The following is a 16,114-nucleotide window of genomic DNA, read 5'->3' as shown; positions in this document are numbered from 1 at the left end:
GAATTACTGTTTTTCATTTTGAAGAAAAAAAATATATTAGACCAAACTTTGAACATTTCATTTCCTGCAAATTCTGTAAAAAAAATTGGCATGTATGGTGAAATTTTTTATTTTAACATTTTGAAGTTAACCTATATCGTCCTAGTAGCTATTATTACAATATTTGTAATATTCCTGCCTGGAATAAAAGAAAATATCCTAAATCAATTGCTAAAGAAAAGTGAAAAAAAAACAAGATTGATGAATTTGCAAACACAAGTAGATTAATCAAAATTAATAAAAAAAAAAAAAAACTGATTCATATTTGACATGTTGAGTTCCAATAGAAAAGTAACGATCCATTGTAATTGTGTCATCAGCCATAACAGTCACACATCGGGTTCATCATCTAAATAAACATCATCTGAAGCATCTTCTGCTGCCTGCAGGCTTCTGTAAAAATGTCTGCTTCCTGCAGAAATAAACGGAAGGAGATCCATCAAGTCCTTCAACTTTTTGGGTGGAATTTTCCTTGGTCCCTCTTCAAGCTGTGGGAGAATCCAAATGGATGGTCTTCCTTTTTCCTTTCTTCTTAAATCTAAATGCTGCGGTGCAGCATTTTGGGAAAAGGATGTCCAGCACATAATCTGGCCAATTTCATTTTGATTGTATTCCATCTTCTTAATTTTCATCCAATTTACTTGGTGTCCATTTTTATCTTTGTGGCGATTCACCAGGGGGCCAGCAGACATATACAAACTTTTAAAATTAATGAAGTCTTCTGTTTGCATTTCAGTCACTTGTAACTTATTTTTTCTATGGATTGCTCTGATTGTTGTGCTCCAGTCCCGTGGCACCTCAATGTTTATAGCTGATTTTCTATATTTTTCTATCAAACCATGTACTGTATCTGCTTCCATATGTGTATGGCCAGGTTCTAAGAAAGAATGCGTTATTTTTATGCCATTACTCCTAGAAACATGCATAAGCATGCCAGCAAATAAATGGTTCCTATTTTGGTCACCACAAGAGTCACTATATAGTTGAATGTCCTTAATGTCATCTGAGAGGCCATTCAACCATTTCATTACACATGAACCTATTTCTTGGCCACCTCTTTTTGCTATTGTTTCATCCCATATCATGCAGTGTGCTTTATTTCCATCCGCACTTGTTTAAAAAATGGTTAGGTTATATACAGCAAGTTGTCTCTTGTAGTAAACTATTCCTGTCTGCAACAGTGGGCAAGGCAATACTTTCTGGAGGTCAAAGGATGCAGTAACAATTCCTTTGTTTTTAAGAGCAAACTCTTTATCAGCTCTTTTTTCATTGTAAGCCATCTCTGCCAGTTCATGGTGTTTTGCTTTCTCTTCTTCAATGCGGTTTTTTATCATCCTCACTAGCAGTCATTAAGGATGCCTTAAAAGTATCACATTTTTCACAAGTGTCCTGGGATGGGTGATGGAAGGACAGATTGAACTCTTCATTGAAGATTTTTCTGTACATTGATTCTTTTTCTGGTGGTAAGTTGTTTTCATGGCAGTATTTTTTGGTACAATCAATACATCTGAGCTATTGTGAGATCTGGATTCAAATATTTTCTTTCTGAGTTTGCCCTAGCATAATGACTTTTCCAGGCCGGAAACTGGTTGATATGCTTCTTAATTATCTCTAGTGATTTGGGGATATTTTCTTGTTTCCCATGTTTTCCTCTTCCATCTGGTGCTACAATGCCACTTCCTGACTGTCGCATCTTCTCTGTAATGATCCTAGCTCTCGAGCGTAACGCCAAAAGTAGATAAAAACATCTTTTGGCATACTTCCTTTTCAGGTATTGCTTCTTTAAGAAAGTAGTGCCTTGAAAATCTTTTTCGTCTTTCACCTTTGCTGCCTCGCAACCGCTGACTTTTCTTATTTTCTTCAATAATCAAACCACTAAGGATTTGCTGTGTTAGAGGCCATGTTGGCGGTAAATCGCCAGAATTCGTCCTCATGCTGGCAGAACAGAGGTAGTACAAACAAAATGGCTGAAGGAGACTCTCACACTGCATTCTGATACGTTTAAAGAGATGTCTGACCACCAGAAAGGTGCGTGGTTCACCATGCAGTCGCCAGGGGACTGCCAAGTTTGAATTCAAATCGCCAAGCGTACATTTGGTGGTCCGTGGCCACCCTACTGCCAAAAGTGAATTTCGTCAAGTGCGGGGGCTTACTGTACTTAATTTTTACTTGCCATGTATTTTATCAGATGATGTCCCTCCTGAGGCTAAGGGACAGTAGGGATTTCAGCCCTTACTCATAATATCCATATAAAACACTCCATAAGGATTTCATTGTGTTCAGTGGGAAACGCAGGAAGAGACTGATTATCGTGGTGGGTGCATGGCATGGTGGCGCTATGATAAGGTGTAAACAAAACATGAGCAGATACCATATCTGAATTTTTCTTACCGTAAATAGAATCAATGGTAGTAATTACCAAACACTGTAAATGTGAATTTACCGGATAACGAAGTACCATATAAGGAGGACTTACTACATAAATATATATATATATATATATATATATATATATATATATATATATATATATATATATATATATATATATATATATATATATACACACACACACACACACATACAGTGGAGACTCAATACTTGGACAAGAAGGGAGATGACAGAGCTTACTACATAAATATATATATATATATATATATATATATATATATATATATATATATATATATATATATATATATACACACACACACACACACACACATACAGTGGAGACTCAATACTTGGACAAGAAGGGAGATGACAGAGCTTTGTATACAACCAAATGTGCGGCTGTTTGATTACCAGATATTTTCACCACTAATAAGCCTTTGGTTTTAATGTAAGTTAAAAATGAAAAACTACAGATAAAATGCAAGAAAATGTTATTCTGATGACTATGGCAGCACGTCACAACTGGCGGAGGGGGAACTGGGACACCAGGGAGCCTTTGTTTACAGCGGTGTAGACGTTCGACTATAAGGTATTTTTTCGAGTATTAAATTTAACTTTTTCATTTGAGTATTGAGTGTGCAGGTAACTTGTTTTACACATTTTTGTTATAACGTGCCCGAAAAAATATTATAATTAATTTAATTTGCGTGATCGGTTTGCTTATTATAAGCAACTTGTCCCAACCGCATTTTCAAACTGAGCGCCAGAAAGTTCTGCAGCTGGCCGATAGGTGGGAGCTCCAGGGCTGGATCCAAGAAGCAGGTTGTTGTCTATGTTGGTACGGACAACCTCCATAGCAACCTCCTGGTGAAATACCAACCTTCGTATAATAGCATCCACAAAGATTCGTTGCTGTTGGCGGGTGAAGGTTGGTAGCCCACATAAAAGTGCTCATTGGCTGCCAGGAGCTGGATTCAAGAAACTTTAACGTCAGAACAACCTCCTGCTGCGAAATAACATCCATGAATGCTTGGAGGGACAGTAACGGGGTTGGTCTCAGGTTGCTGGGAACACCATCTCTCGAGGTGGTGTTACGTCTTATATATGCATTTATGTTCACAAAACAACATTTCTATTAACTTTTAACAAACCTTGCCCCCAAGAAAGGATTGTTTTGTAATGCATAAAGTGAAATCTTACATGGAATACCAAAAAATAAAGCAGAGATGAGATTGGCCACAGACACGGCGGAGACTCGCGGTGACTTGGCCGCTTCTTCTTCTTCTTCTTGTGACCCTTTTAGCTTGGGTGTTGCTTTCACCATGATAAAATAACACTTGTAAGTTTTAGTTGCAATTATAATTGCATGGCAGTGTTGGGGACTAGAATGGGGATGAATGTCTAATATTGATGTACATGTCCCCAATGCTTCACAGCATAAAAATCAGAGTGTTTCATGCATATTTACCAGAAATATGACAACACCAATCTAAACCAGACGCTCCCCTTAAGCTAGCCAATCATAGCCGTCACAGCTAATCTGATTATAAAATTAAAGCTACATGATAAGGTGGGAACCAGTTCCTCCATTATAGCATTCTCCTGCATGGCAATGTCTGGCTATACTTGGGTCATTAAAAACTGGCATTTTAATAGTTGTCTTTCTCTCTCTCCCTCTGTTTTTATATAAATTGGTGTATTTCTGATATCGTAACTTTTGTTCCACATCATCGTTGAGATAAAAATCAAGGCGTGTTTTCTGTATAGAATGGCAAATCAGATCAAGTGGAAGTATCGGCAAGGTTGCACTCCTGCACTCATATGCCACATTTAGGATGGGGAGAAAGACCTTTATACATTAAACATGTCTTGATTTTTACTTCAGGGGTTAGTTGAAACAAGGTTTGAATTATTTCGGAAATAGTTTTGGAAATGCAGACTTGTATAGAAGCAGAGGGAGAGAAAGACAGAGACAGAGGGTAAAGGAGATGAAGCAAGGTTGGAGAATGAAGGCCAGCCTGTGATTTATGAAAAATTGCCAATAGATGGGGGGAAATCTGCTGAAGCCCCACCCCCCCCACACTTAGAATGGCCACCCAAGCCTATCATGTTACAGCTCCCCATGGCCCAGTGAGGTGCCAGCAATAAAAAAGTAATGCATATTTCAGCCATTTGCAACTCAAAAACACCCGGAACTGTGCAGAACAAGGAAAATGAATTTTGTCATGATGCTAATGTACTTACGTGAGGCAATCGACCACCATGCAACCCCTTCACATTGTGGCTTGTCACTGATGCTTTACCTTTTGGACAACCATATGAGCAGCAGCTCTCTCCACCACTAAGGAGGTCGTATTGTACAGCGATAATAGCTCAAAACCTCAAAAATTGGGGTCTGTCATATATTATCCAGTTGCCTTATAGTCCAGGATATATGGTAATTAAAAAATGACAATGATTTATAAAGAAGCCTAGACAAAAAAATTTTATGTACTCAGTGGCAGTTTGATTTCATGATTATCCTTTGTACTTTGTCAAATCAAGGATAGATTGCATTTGTATAATTGAAAAGAATAGGAAGCATATATACTAATATTTATTAATTTCATGTGCTCAGGTGTTAAAAGCATTTAATTTTTCTTTTTTTTTTAAGTGACGACTTGCTTGAAGATTAAAAATGATCCGGTCCAGCCTGGTGGGAAAGCTTCAGCCTTATCTAGCAAAAAGGTTCCAGTGCATTCTGCTAGGAAAAATTTAATCCCTTTTGACAAGGAGCAATCCAAAAAACCTTGCAAGAAAAAATTGTCTGAATCTGCCAAGAAAAGCTTTGTGAAGTCAATTGAATCTGGTCAAATCCAGACTGATGAGAATATTACTCCAAAATCAGTTTCAAAGGATGGGATCCAACCTAGTCAAACTGCTGAGCCTCAAGAGATAGCCAGTCACATAAAACCAATCCTACCTACTGCTAGGGCTCCTCTCCTTCAAAATAAACAGCTCAACATGTGTATTAAGGAGTCTGGTACTACTGGCAATGCACAGGTGTCTGCCAAAGCCAAACAGAAGAAAATACATGACTTTTTCAAGCCACTTAGTAATGCCTCTGATAAATGCATCCCCAATACTTCCACTACCTTGCCTAATGAACCTGAGGAAGTGGAGATATTGGAGGGTGGGAAGTAGCTGTTACTTCCACTCTGCTACAGAATGGTGGAAACTGTGGCAGGGACTTCATCATCTTCCACTACCACTATCATCTTCATCCTCACATACATTATTATCACCAGAAACAGTCATATTACCCTCATTCCAGTGGTTTATACCTGGGTCATCAGTAGAAAAGGTAAATCATTGTTGTTTTCATTATTACAATAAATTCCTTCATTGTGTGACTAATTAGTTGATATTGATAAAATGTAAGATGCCTGGCTTTTTTCTGTGTGTGTGTGTGTGTTTGTTTGTTTGTTTGTTTGTTTGTTTATTTAAGCCTCTTAGATAGTACAATTTAGTGGAACCTTGGTTACGATTGTTTTTTTTTTTTTTTTTTTTTTTTTTATACTCATACAGATTACTTTTGAACAAAAATTTGAACTCAGTTGGATTGTTTAACATTTTCTCATACAAATTACTTTTTGAACAAAAATTTGAACTCCGTTGGATTGTTTAACAACCATATTTTGGTTCTCAAACAAACTATGCAACAGCCTGCACACATGATTACAATGTGCATGTTAGTCATGCTACAGGCCTTGTTCAGTGCATGTCTGCACCAGACTCCACATCATCCTCTGCCTGCTTTCTGTGAGACTTGAGTAAAAACAGCCACAACTGCAATATTAGGGGTAACTGAGCTAGAAGTCTCTCACCTTTGGTTTTTACAAATCCCAAACCGATTGTCATATTTTTTATGTTCATATGATAAAATCGACCCCCTGATTTATTCATCTTGTATCATGAGATTTTCTCTACAATTTTATGTACGAGTGACTGTTGTAAGATTATGATTATTTAGTATTTGGTAACAGATTGATCTTTTTTACATTGATTGTCATGGGAAAAATGGTTTCACTTTTCAAACACTTCAGATTTTGGGCTTACAATTATTCAAGAATCTGTTAAGTTTGATAACCGGGGTTCCACTTTATGATGTTTAAAGTTAAGAAAATGTGGACATTCATAAAAGCTGAAAATATTTATTAAACAAAATATTTTGGGATGTGTGAACAAAGTGTATATTTAAGATTAATTTTTATTAAGTTTTTAAAATTGTGTGTAATGATCAATTTGTTAGATTTTATAGTTCTGCATCACAGTTACCATGTTTGACAGCTTATGAGATGTATGGTTTGGTGAGATGTACCTCAATTAAGAAAGGCATTGAAAAGAAACAAGATAGATAAGTATTTTGGAATATAGTTTGCTTCACATTACTAATTTTTGCACATTTTATAGATGATGGCAACAGGCGGTCCAGACGTAGGGCAGATCGCCATGACAGGGACCGTCCCCTGCCACCCCTGCTGGCCAGAGTTGGTGGCAACATTGAGGTAAGATGGAATACATTTCTTGTGATTTAGTGATGTATTTTTGTCCATTAATTTTGACCTGCACATTTCTGGTTATTCAGTGATTCATTGTGTCCATGAATCTTGACCTGAGTAAGAAGAAATTACTCTGGTTGTAAAAGATGGACTAGAAAATTTAAGAGACTTAGGAGCCTTGGCAGAGCTGTGCCCTGGCATAAAGGCACTCTTGCACAAATGTGACAAAAAAAAGTCTAGCTTAATTTCTCACTTACTCTCTTTTGTTGGAATTTGAAGTATTTTCCATGGTTAACAAACTTTATTTCACTCGCCTTTCATACAGATCTTTACTTATTTACTGGTATTGATATTAAAGTTGAATCTTGAAGTGTGGTTCAGATGAACAATGTTTCCCTATGTTTCGGCACCAAATGTTGCGGAACTGTGTTACGGCATCAGTTTCTGGAAACTAGTTCCGTGTTCCTGAGGTTCCGATTGGACGGTGATCTTGATCCCGCTGTCGGAAACTTAGGTGAAGTTTCGTCTCCTTCTCGACTTTCAGTTTGACAATTATATGATGTCAAGTGAGGTAGTGTGGTCCAGAAGTGCAGTAAAAAGTCTTTGTGAGATGGTAGAAGAACAACGCTGCCTCTGGGACCCAAAGGATGCTGGCTATCCCAAGCACAAGCTTCGTGCCAAGGTCTTTGAGGAGATTGCCATGTATAAATCATAAGCAATGATAAATCTTATTATTTATTGGTTATTGATAAATGGTGTTATAACTATGTCCTGATAAGTAGGTAAGTAACACACACACACACACACACACACACTGTTCTCGTATTGTGCATGCCTACTTTATGAGATAATATATAAATCATAAGCAATGATAAATCATATTTATTGGTTATTGATAAATGGTGTTATAACTATGTCCTGATGAGTAGGTAAGTAACACACACACACCGCGTAGTGTAGCACGCTCAACTGACAATCGAGAGTGCCGGTTCGAGTCCTGGCGCGGCAAGGCAAATGGGCAAGCTCTTAATGTATGGCCCCTGTTCACCTAGCAGTAAATAGGTACGGGATGTAACTCGAGGGGTTGTGGCCTCGCTTTCCTGGTGTGTGGAATGTGTTGTGGTCTCAGTCCTACCCAAAGGTCGGTCTATGAGCTCTGAGCTTGCTCCGTAATGGGGAAGACTGGCTGGGTGACCAGCAGGCGAACGAGGTGAATTACACACACACACACTCACACTGTTCTCCTATTGTGCATGCCTAGTGCAGGAAGCACATCCTATCTTGCCAAGGTACTTTGTCTTCATTATTGAAGTATTCCTTAAATTTTTCTATTACTTGTTTGGCATCTTGTGCATGACCTCTGGCAAGTAGTGGCAGATTTTCAAGACCAGCTTGTGGATGTTGGTGCTTGACCATAATTAAGCTGTGCATTCTCTGTGTCCTCTCTGTTTAGCATGGCTTGCTCTTAGGAAATTATGTAGAGTTACAGCAGCAAGTGCAATATTCTTAACTGTGGTTGGAGATGTTCTAATAGGTACTTTAAACACCTGAAAATGTGACGCCAAAATTCCAAATGCATTCTCTGGAGTTCTACTTGCGTGAGAAACCCGATAATTGAAGATTCTGCTTTCTTGTGTTAAATTTTTTCCTGGATATGGTTTCATATAATGGGATTTCAGTGGGAAAGCTTCATTTCCAACCAGTACATAGGGACATTGTTTGTTAGAAATGGGAGTGTAAATTTAGGAGGAACATTAAGGATATTGTCTTCAGACTCTAATGCACTCTTCAGGGTACACTTGTCCCAAACACCTCCATCGCTTGCTTGCTCTACCACAAGCACCAACATCCACGTAGATGAACTTGTAATCTGCATCCACCACAGCTAGCAATATCATGCTAAATTGACCTCTGTAATCATAGAACTGTGATCCTGAATTAGCTGGCTTTTGAACTAATATTCTTTTCCCATCTATTGCCCCTATGCACATAGGAAACTGCCACTGTGAGAAATATTCACTAGCAATTTGTTGCCATTCTTCTGTTGTGCTGGGCATCTTTAAGTAGGTTGGTTTCAGCGCTTGGTAAATTGCTTGGCACACCTCTGGAATAATGCTGCAGACCAGGTTCCGACTGACTAAATTGGTATGCCAAGGACTTCTGTGTTTCACCTGAAAATAGCAACGATAGTAAACCTCGGTTAACATTTTTATTATTTTTTTTATTATTATTTTTTTTTTTTTACCATAAGTGTGTGTGAATAATAGTAATGTGGAGTTAGGTATAAAGTAATACTCTCAACAAATAATGCAAATGCAGTTACTGCTGTTCATGCTGAACAATTTGGATTACAAGTAAGAAACAGTAACTGTAAAATATGTACACTACTACTTCGGGTTACAAATTTACTTAATTCATTGATTACTTTCACGAACCAAATCAATTTAATTGTGGGCCATAATGAGGGCTGATGTAATTGAAGTGGCAAACAAATAAAAATAATTTTGGGTATTACTTGAAAATCGTGGAATAATTATTGAGACAAAAAATAAGTGCACCAATAACAAAAAGACATGATTCTAAGACACTTTTTCTTCTATACACTTTCTCTCGCAAATTACTCCTTCATTAATTATTATTACCTACTTCAAATATTTCCTTGAAGACCAACAAACTTAAATAAACCCGGTAGTGGGGAGTGGTATGGTTCAGATTTAAGTTAAAAAAACGTGTACTAGGTTTTATGCCAAGTTAGATTATAGATTTTAAAATGGGATCAAATTTTAGTTTAAAAAAAAACTGTACTAGGTTTTATACTTATTTAGGGAAATTTTCCTATAATTGTAGGAATTTCCTAAACCTAGGGAGTTTTTTGGAGGCTTTGCGGTGACCAAGAGTGACATTTTCGTATTGTATGCATCATAATACAACCACTGGTGCACATTTTATTTATGTATGACATTATTCCATGATTCTCTATATTTACCTAATTTTGTGCATTAATTGAAATAGAAAACCGTAAATTTTTACCTGATGCAAGGTATCTTAAAGTGATCATCATTCGCTCTCCAGCACTGACAGGTTGCCTCATGTTGGTGATCTGTTTTTCTATGAGAGAGGTTACTAGCTGTAGCAGGTGATGATAGTGAGTTCGATCTAAACGAATCCACTCCCGAAGAGTGCGAGGGTCCTCCAAAGCCAACTCCCTCACCAGCCTATAGTACACACTCTCTTGATGCCTTCTTGACAGTCAGGGGCGAGTCCAGACGCGGGGTTGTTCATCCCGCTCCCTCATCAGGCAGACTGCCAGTAAAAAGTAACCCCATTGCTGCTGAATGAGGCCTTGGCGTCGTTCCCAATTGAAGAAATGTTGTGCGTGGTTCTCCGTGATGGTCACAACTGATGTTTACAAACACAATTTAAGTTGCCGCTGGCAGAAACAAATTCCATTACGTGTGAACAATAGCAGAGGTGTGATCCCGCTAGCAGGAATAAGTTCCCTAAACAGCGGGAACTCAAGAGGGGAAACATTGTTCGTCTGAACCGCGCTTAAGTCAGGACACACTCTCTCTCTCTCTCTCTCTCTCTCTCTCTCTCTCTCTCTCTCTCTCTCTCTCTCTCTCTCTCTCTCTCTCTCTCTCTCTCTCTCTCTCTCTCTCTCTCTCTCTCTCTCTCTCTCTCTCTCTCTCTCTCTCTCTCTCTCTCTCTCTCTCTCTCTCTCCCCATTTTGATACTTTTGATTAGTGATGTTACTACAGGTCTTAAATTCTCAAGAACATCATTGGTTTTTATGATCTTTTAATATTGATGACTTTTCAGGTTCTTGGTTTTAACGCTCGCCAACGGAAATCATTCCTTAATGCAGTGATGCGATATGGTATGCCCCCCCAAGAAGCCTTCAATTCACAATGGTGAGTACAATGTGTGTTAGGGTAGAATCTTGCAATGATTTCATATTTTCTTTTATTGCAAATATGATAAATCTGATTGAGATGTGTATTGCTCCTCATGTATTTGATCTCTATTCATTGTGTAATATATGAGACTTTTTAGAAAATTATGCCAATCTCCATGTCCTTCTTATATCTTGTTGCCTTACTTGCTTCAGGAGTGTTCCCAAGTGGATGGCCATGGCAGAAAACTTCCATCTCTTCCTCTCAATTCATTGACTTCCTTGGCTTCTACCAACACCTCTGTCACACTTGTACTTGTTTACTTTATCTTTCCATTTTCGAAGTGGCCTTTCCTCCCCAATTTTTCACTTTCAATCTCATTCACATACACTTCTTTACAAACTAATTCTTTATCCTTTCAGTATGGCTATGTTAGCTCAGTATCTTCTGGTCACCCATTCCATCACTCCTCAATTTATATTTCTTGCACTGATGCTGATACCACATCTCTTGCACACATTCATTGCTCTCACCCTCTTGTCTAGTCATTTGACACTCCTTTTCCAGGTAACTCATTTCCACAGTATGCTCTCTATTATGCTGTTGAACACTATTCCATCTTCAGGGCTCTTACCAGAATATTTGTGTTGGAAGGTGAATACTCTTCTTTAACTATCCTTTCATCAAGGCATACCTTCAATCTTTCCACATCTATAGACACATTTCTCCCCTTCATGGTTATTTTGTAACTTTCTGATCTTACTATAGTTACTGGGCACTTTTCTTGGATTCTGAAATTCACATACTCAATTCTTACTTATCCCATAACCACATTGCACTTTTGATGAGTGAATGAATATGCACATTTCATAAAAGTGAAGAAAGAATATCATTGAGAAGAGACTCACTTGTGTGTTGATAACAGTGTAAGAGCATGTCTTGGGTAATGTATGAGGGGATTGAGGTGTGCCATGGTGGGAGACTCCTCCACAAGGGAATGAGACATCATTAACAGTGATGCTGACGTATTCTTATAAAAACTTTCTCAGGTTAGTGCGTGATTTGCGAGGGAAGAGTGAAAAGTGCTTCCGAGCATATACTTCATTGTTCATGCGACATCTGTGTGAACCCGGTAACGACAATGCTGAGACCTTTGCTGATGGTGTTCCTCGTGAGGGGCTCAGCCGACAGCACGTGCTCACCAGGATTGGAGTTATGTCACTCATCCGTAAAAAGGTAAATTGATTTAGAATTCTTTGGCATTGTATGGACTGATAATTCAGGTATAAATTTTGAGTGTGTTCATGTTGTTCATATCTGTCAAATGACATTTTGAAACCCCATCTAGAGTATGATCATAGCAGAAACCTGCTTTCACATTTTTGTTCTTTCATTCTCATTCTTCCTTTCTCTTAATACTGACTGCTCTTCCATAGTATGAAGCTGTTCCTTCTCATACACATTCTCTCTCTCTCTCTCTCTCTCTCTCTCTCTCTCTCTCTCTCTCTCTCTCTCTCTCTCTCTCTCTCTCTCTCTCTCTCTCTCTCTCTCTCACTGGTTTATTGATGTTATTTGGATATGCTTATTTTTTCAGGTATCTGAATTTGAGACTATAAATGGTCATTACTCTATGCCAGAAGCTATCCACAAGCCTGTTGATCCTGTACAGGGTGACAAAAGCAATGGAACTTCTGCCTCTGGTTAGTGTAGCATTTCATTAAGCTTTATTTAATTTCTGTTAAGTGTGATATCTCATATGTTACTTTGTATAAAGACACAAGACTTTTGGGTGTTATAGATTACATAGAGGGACAAGAATTAATGATGTGCATAAGAAGGACTTAGATCCAGTAATTCTTTTAGAGATTAGGCTTAAACTGAAAATGTTGAATAGATTTTAGGATTTATTGTGGAGGTATTTTTTGGAATATATTTGATATGAGGATGTGGCCTAGCATGGATTGACAAATAATTGTTGAGTGAGATTGCAGGTTGCCTTGGATATTATGTTAATGGGAGACTGAAAGGTGTGCATAGATAAATGTTGCTTGGAAAAGGTTGTGGAAAAAGATTAATTGTCCTGTGCTCTCACAAACTGAGTTATGATAATGTTGATGCTGATAATGCTGCTTTATTGTTTTCATTGTGACCACATTGCTTTGTACCTAACCTAACCTGCTGTCAAGCATGTTTTCATTGGAGCTTCCTTTGGCAGGTACTCCAGCAACTAGTGTTACACCTTCTCCTGCTCCCTCTGTCAAAGGAGAAGTGGAAGAGAAGGAAGAAGACAAAAAGGAAGACAAGGAAAAGACTGAAGAAAAGGAAAAAACAACAGAAGAAAAAGAACCAGAGAAACCAGAGAATAAAGAGACTGAAGAGAAGAAAGAAGAAGCAACAACAGAAGTGGAAAAGGTGAGTGTGAGTTAGAAGAAAGGAGTTTTATTTTATTAATTTTTATTTATTTATTTCATCATCTTTTTAGGTCTGAAGAACTTTTAGAGGAAAGGAACTTGTGTTTGTAGAGACAAAAACAGATCATTAATGGGAGATTTTTATGCCAATTATAAGGAAAGAGGAATTAGTTTGAAATGCAGAATCAATGAAAAGAGTAGGTTGCTGGAAATTAAGGCGGTAGGGTAACGTCTGGCTGTCTCGTCAGAGACTGCAGCAGATCAAACAGTGAAACACACACACACACACACACACACACACACACACACACACACACACACACACACACACACACACACACACACACACACACACACACACACACACACACACACACACACACACACACACACACACACACACAGTACTAGACAAAAATACACAACCATGTAAGTACATGTTCGAGTATTTATGGCAAAAAAAGAAATGATGTTTATGAGGGGGAAGTAAAGGTAGACAAAAAATTGCTGCCATTCTACGACATCATAGGATCTTTCTTGCTCAAGGCTAAACATAGGCCCAACTTTCAGGCTGCCTTTGGCATTGCTCTGTGACAGGTCTGGAATTACATGACTTAGGTAGTGCTTTATTTGCCACACTATGTGAAACAATTGCACAGATAATTTGTCCAAAGAAAGGAGGCAATACAATTACTGAAATTTGCAATCATATCGAAGTATACCAAAGTACTTCTGATACCAATAATACCAGTAGTAGTGAAGCTAAAGTACTGGTATTCCGGTGTACTGGATTGCGGTGCACATCTGTTCACTTCATGTAATTTTCACATTATGCGATCCCTTCAGAAACGTATCCCTCCAATAAATTGAGGAGTCCCTGTGTGTGTGTGTGTGTGTGTGTGTGTGTGTACACAGTAAGGTCTCGGTTTACGTCAGAGTTACGTTCCTGAAACACGACGTAAGTCAATTTTGTACGTAACTCGAGTTTCCGTACATTTCAAAGCATATTATCGAGTTTTCAACCAATCATTGTTTATGGTCATTCAGGTAAGTTAAAGGTTATATTGTTATATTATTTACAACTATGTAGGAATATGAAACACAAGCTTGTTTTTTGTTGTTGATTAGGGCCACGAACGCGAAGGGTTGCCGAGAGGGGTGGACGCCTGAGGCCGCCAGGAGGGTGGGCAGGTCGAATGTTGTGACGCCCAGGGCGGACAGCTGGGAGCGTAGTGCAGTGCGGTGGGAGTAGAAGCGTGGGCAGCGGGCAGGAAATGCAATAGGAAAGGGCAATAGGGATCAGCAGACAGGCGCAGACGGTGCAAGTCAGCTGCGAGTGTCGTGTGGCCCAGGCGAAGGCTCCGGAGTTGTTATTGTTGTGATGGGTGTGCGAGCCCTCAAGGTCGTCAACCTCCCCGTTGTCATGGTAACGGGCTTCCCATTTTCTTCTTCCTCCCTCACACACAGCTGCTGCCTCCTTCTCATGTCTTTTAATTATGTCCTCTTTTTCTTGTAGCATAATGGTTTTCCTTTTCTTAGCATCACTGCTGTCACTAAGAAGTTTTCTCTTTGGTGCCATTGAGCAAGATACTAAGAACTTGAGTCAGTAAACGCAGAAGTAGGATAACACTCTTGCCAGGGGCGATGGTGTGGTGGAACTGAGGCAGGGTGTTATTGTATTCAAGCGTGAGGCGGGCAACCACCAACAATAACAATAAATCCCGCACTTTACGATTTATAAATTTTCAATTTTTTAATCTTAAATTGCCTTATAGTGGACTGACGTAACTACGAGTTTGACGTAACTCGAGACCGACGTAACCCGGGACTTTACTGTATATATATATATATATATATATATATATATATATATATATATATATATATATATATATATATATATATATATATATATATATATATATATATATATATATATATATATATATATATATATATATATATATATATATATATATATATATATATATATATATATATATATATATATATATATATATATATATATATATATACACACACACACACACACACACACACACACACGGCCCGGTAGCTCAGTGGTTAGAGCGCTGGCTTCACAAGCCAGATAACCGGGGTTCGATTCCCTGGCCGGGTGGAGATATTTGGGTGTGTCTCCTTTCACGTGTAGCCCCTGTTCACCTAGCAGTGAGTAGGCACGGGATGTAAATCGAGGAGTTGTGACCTTGTTGTCCCGGTGTGTGGTGTGTGCCTGGTCTCAGACCTATCCCAAGATTGGAAATAATGAGCTCTGAGCTCGCTCCGTAGGGTAACGTCTGGCTGTCTCGTCAGAGACTGCAGCAGATCAAACAGTGAATACACACACACACACAGTAAGTCCTCTTTATATGGTACTTCATTTTCTGGTAAATTCACAGTTATGGTATTTGGTAATTACTACCCTCGATTCTATTTACGGTAAGAAAAATTCACAGACACGGTATCCACTCACATTTTGTTTACACCATACTGCATTTCCCATTGAACACAAGTGAAATCCTTACGTGTGTTTTTTGTGGATATTATCATGACGCACCCATAATCGCCCCAAAACATTCTGCAGACACTGCTGGAGTTGAAAAAGCAAAGCGAAAGAGTAGTCTGACATTGGAGGTAAAATGAGATATTTTGAAGAGGAAAGAGCAGGGAGAAGGTACATCTGCCATAGGTCGAAACTTGGACCTAGCCCAGTCGACAGTCTGGACGGTGTTAAAGAATCGTGAGGCTATAAAAAAGCCAGGGAGAATGTAACGGATCTGTAGAGCAAAATGCTAACAAAACACTGTGAGCCAAT

The 16,114-nt window shown here is 38.6% G+C and overlaps 1 protein-coding gene across 1 annotated transcript in view; it reads left to right on the top strand.

Moving 5' to 3' along the window:
- Positions 1-16,114, top strand: part of LOC123506030 (chromodomain-helicase-DNA-binding protein Mi-2 homolog) — a 57,446-nt gene that overhangs the window by 30,971 nt on the left and 10,361 nt on the right. Inside the window, exons 24-28 of the mRNA XM_045257856.1 lie at positions 6,886-6,980; positions 10,794-10,885; positions 11,917-12,103; positions 12,462-12,567; positions 13,083-13,279. Of these exons, the coding sequence (XP_045113791.1) occupies positions 6,886-6,980; positions 10,794-10,885; positions 11,917-12,103; positions 12,462-12,567; positions 13,083-13,279 (677 nt within the window). The remainder of the gene's footprint in view (positions 1-6,885; positions 6,981-10,793; positions 10,886-11,916; positions 12,104-12,461; positions 12,568-13,082; positions 13,280-16,114) is intronic.

Source organism: Portunus trituberculatus, chromosome 19 (genome assembly GCF_017591435.1).
Source record: "Portunus trituberculatus isolate SZX2019 chromosome 19, ASM1759143v1, whole genome shotgun sequence".
Taxonomy (NCBI): Eukaryota; Metazoa; Arthropoda; class Malacostraca; order Decapoda; family Portunidae; genus Portunus; species Portunus trituberculatus.
This window is presented reverse-complemented; position numbering and strand designations above follow the sequence as displayed.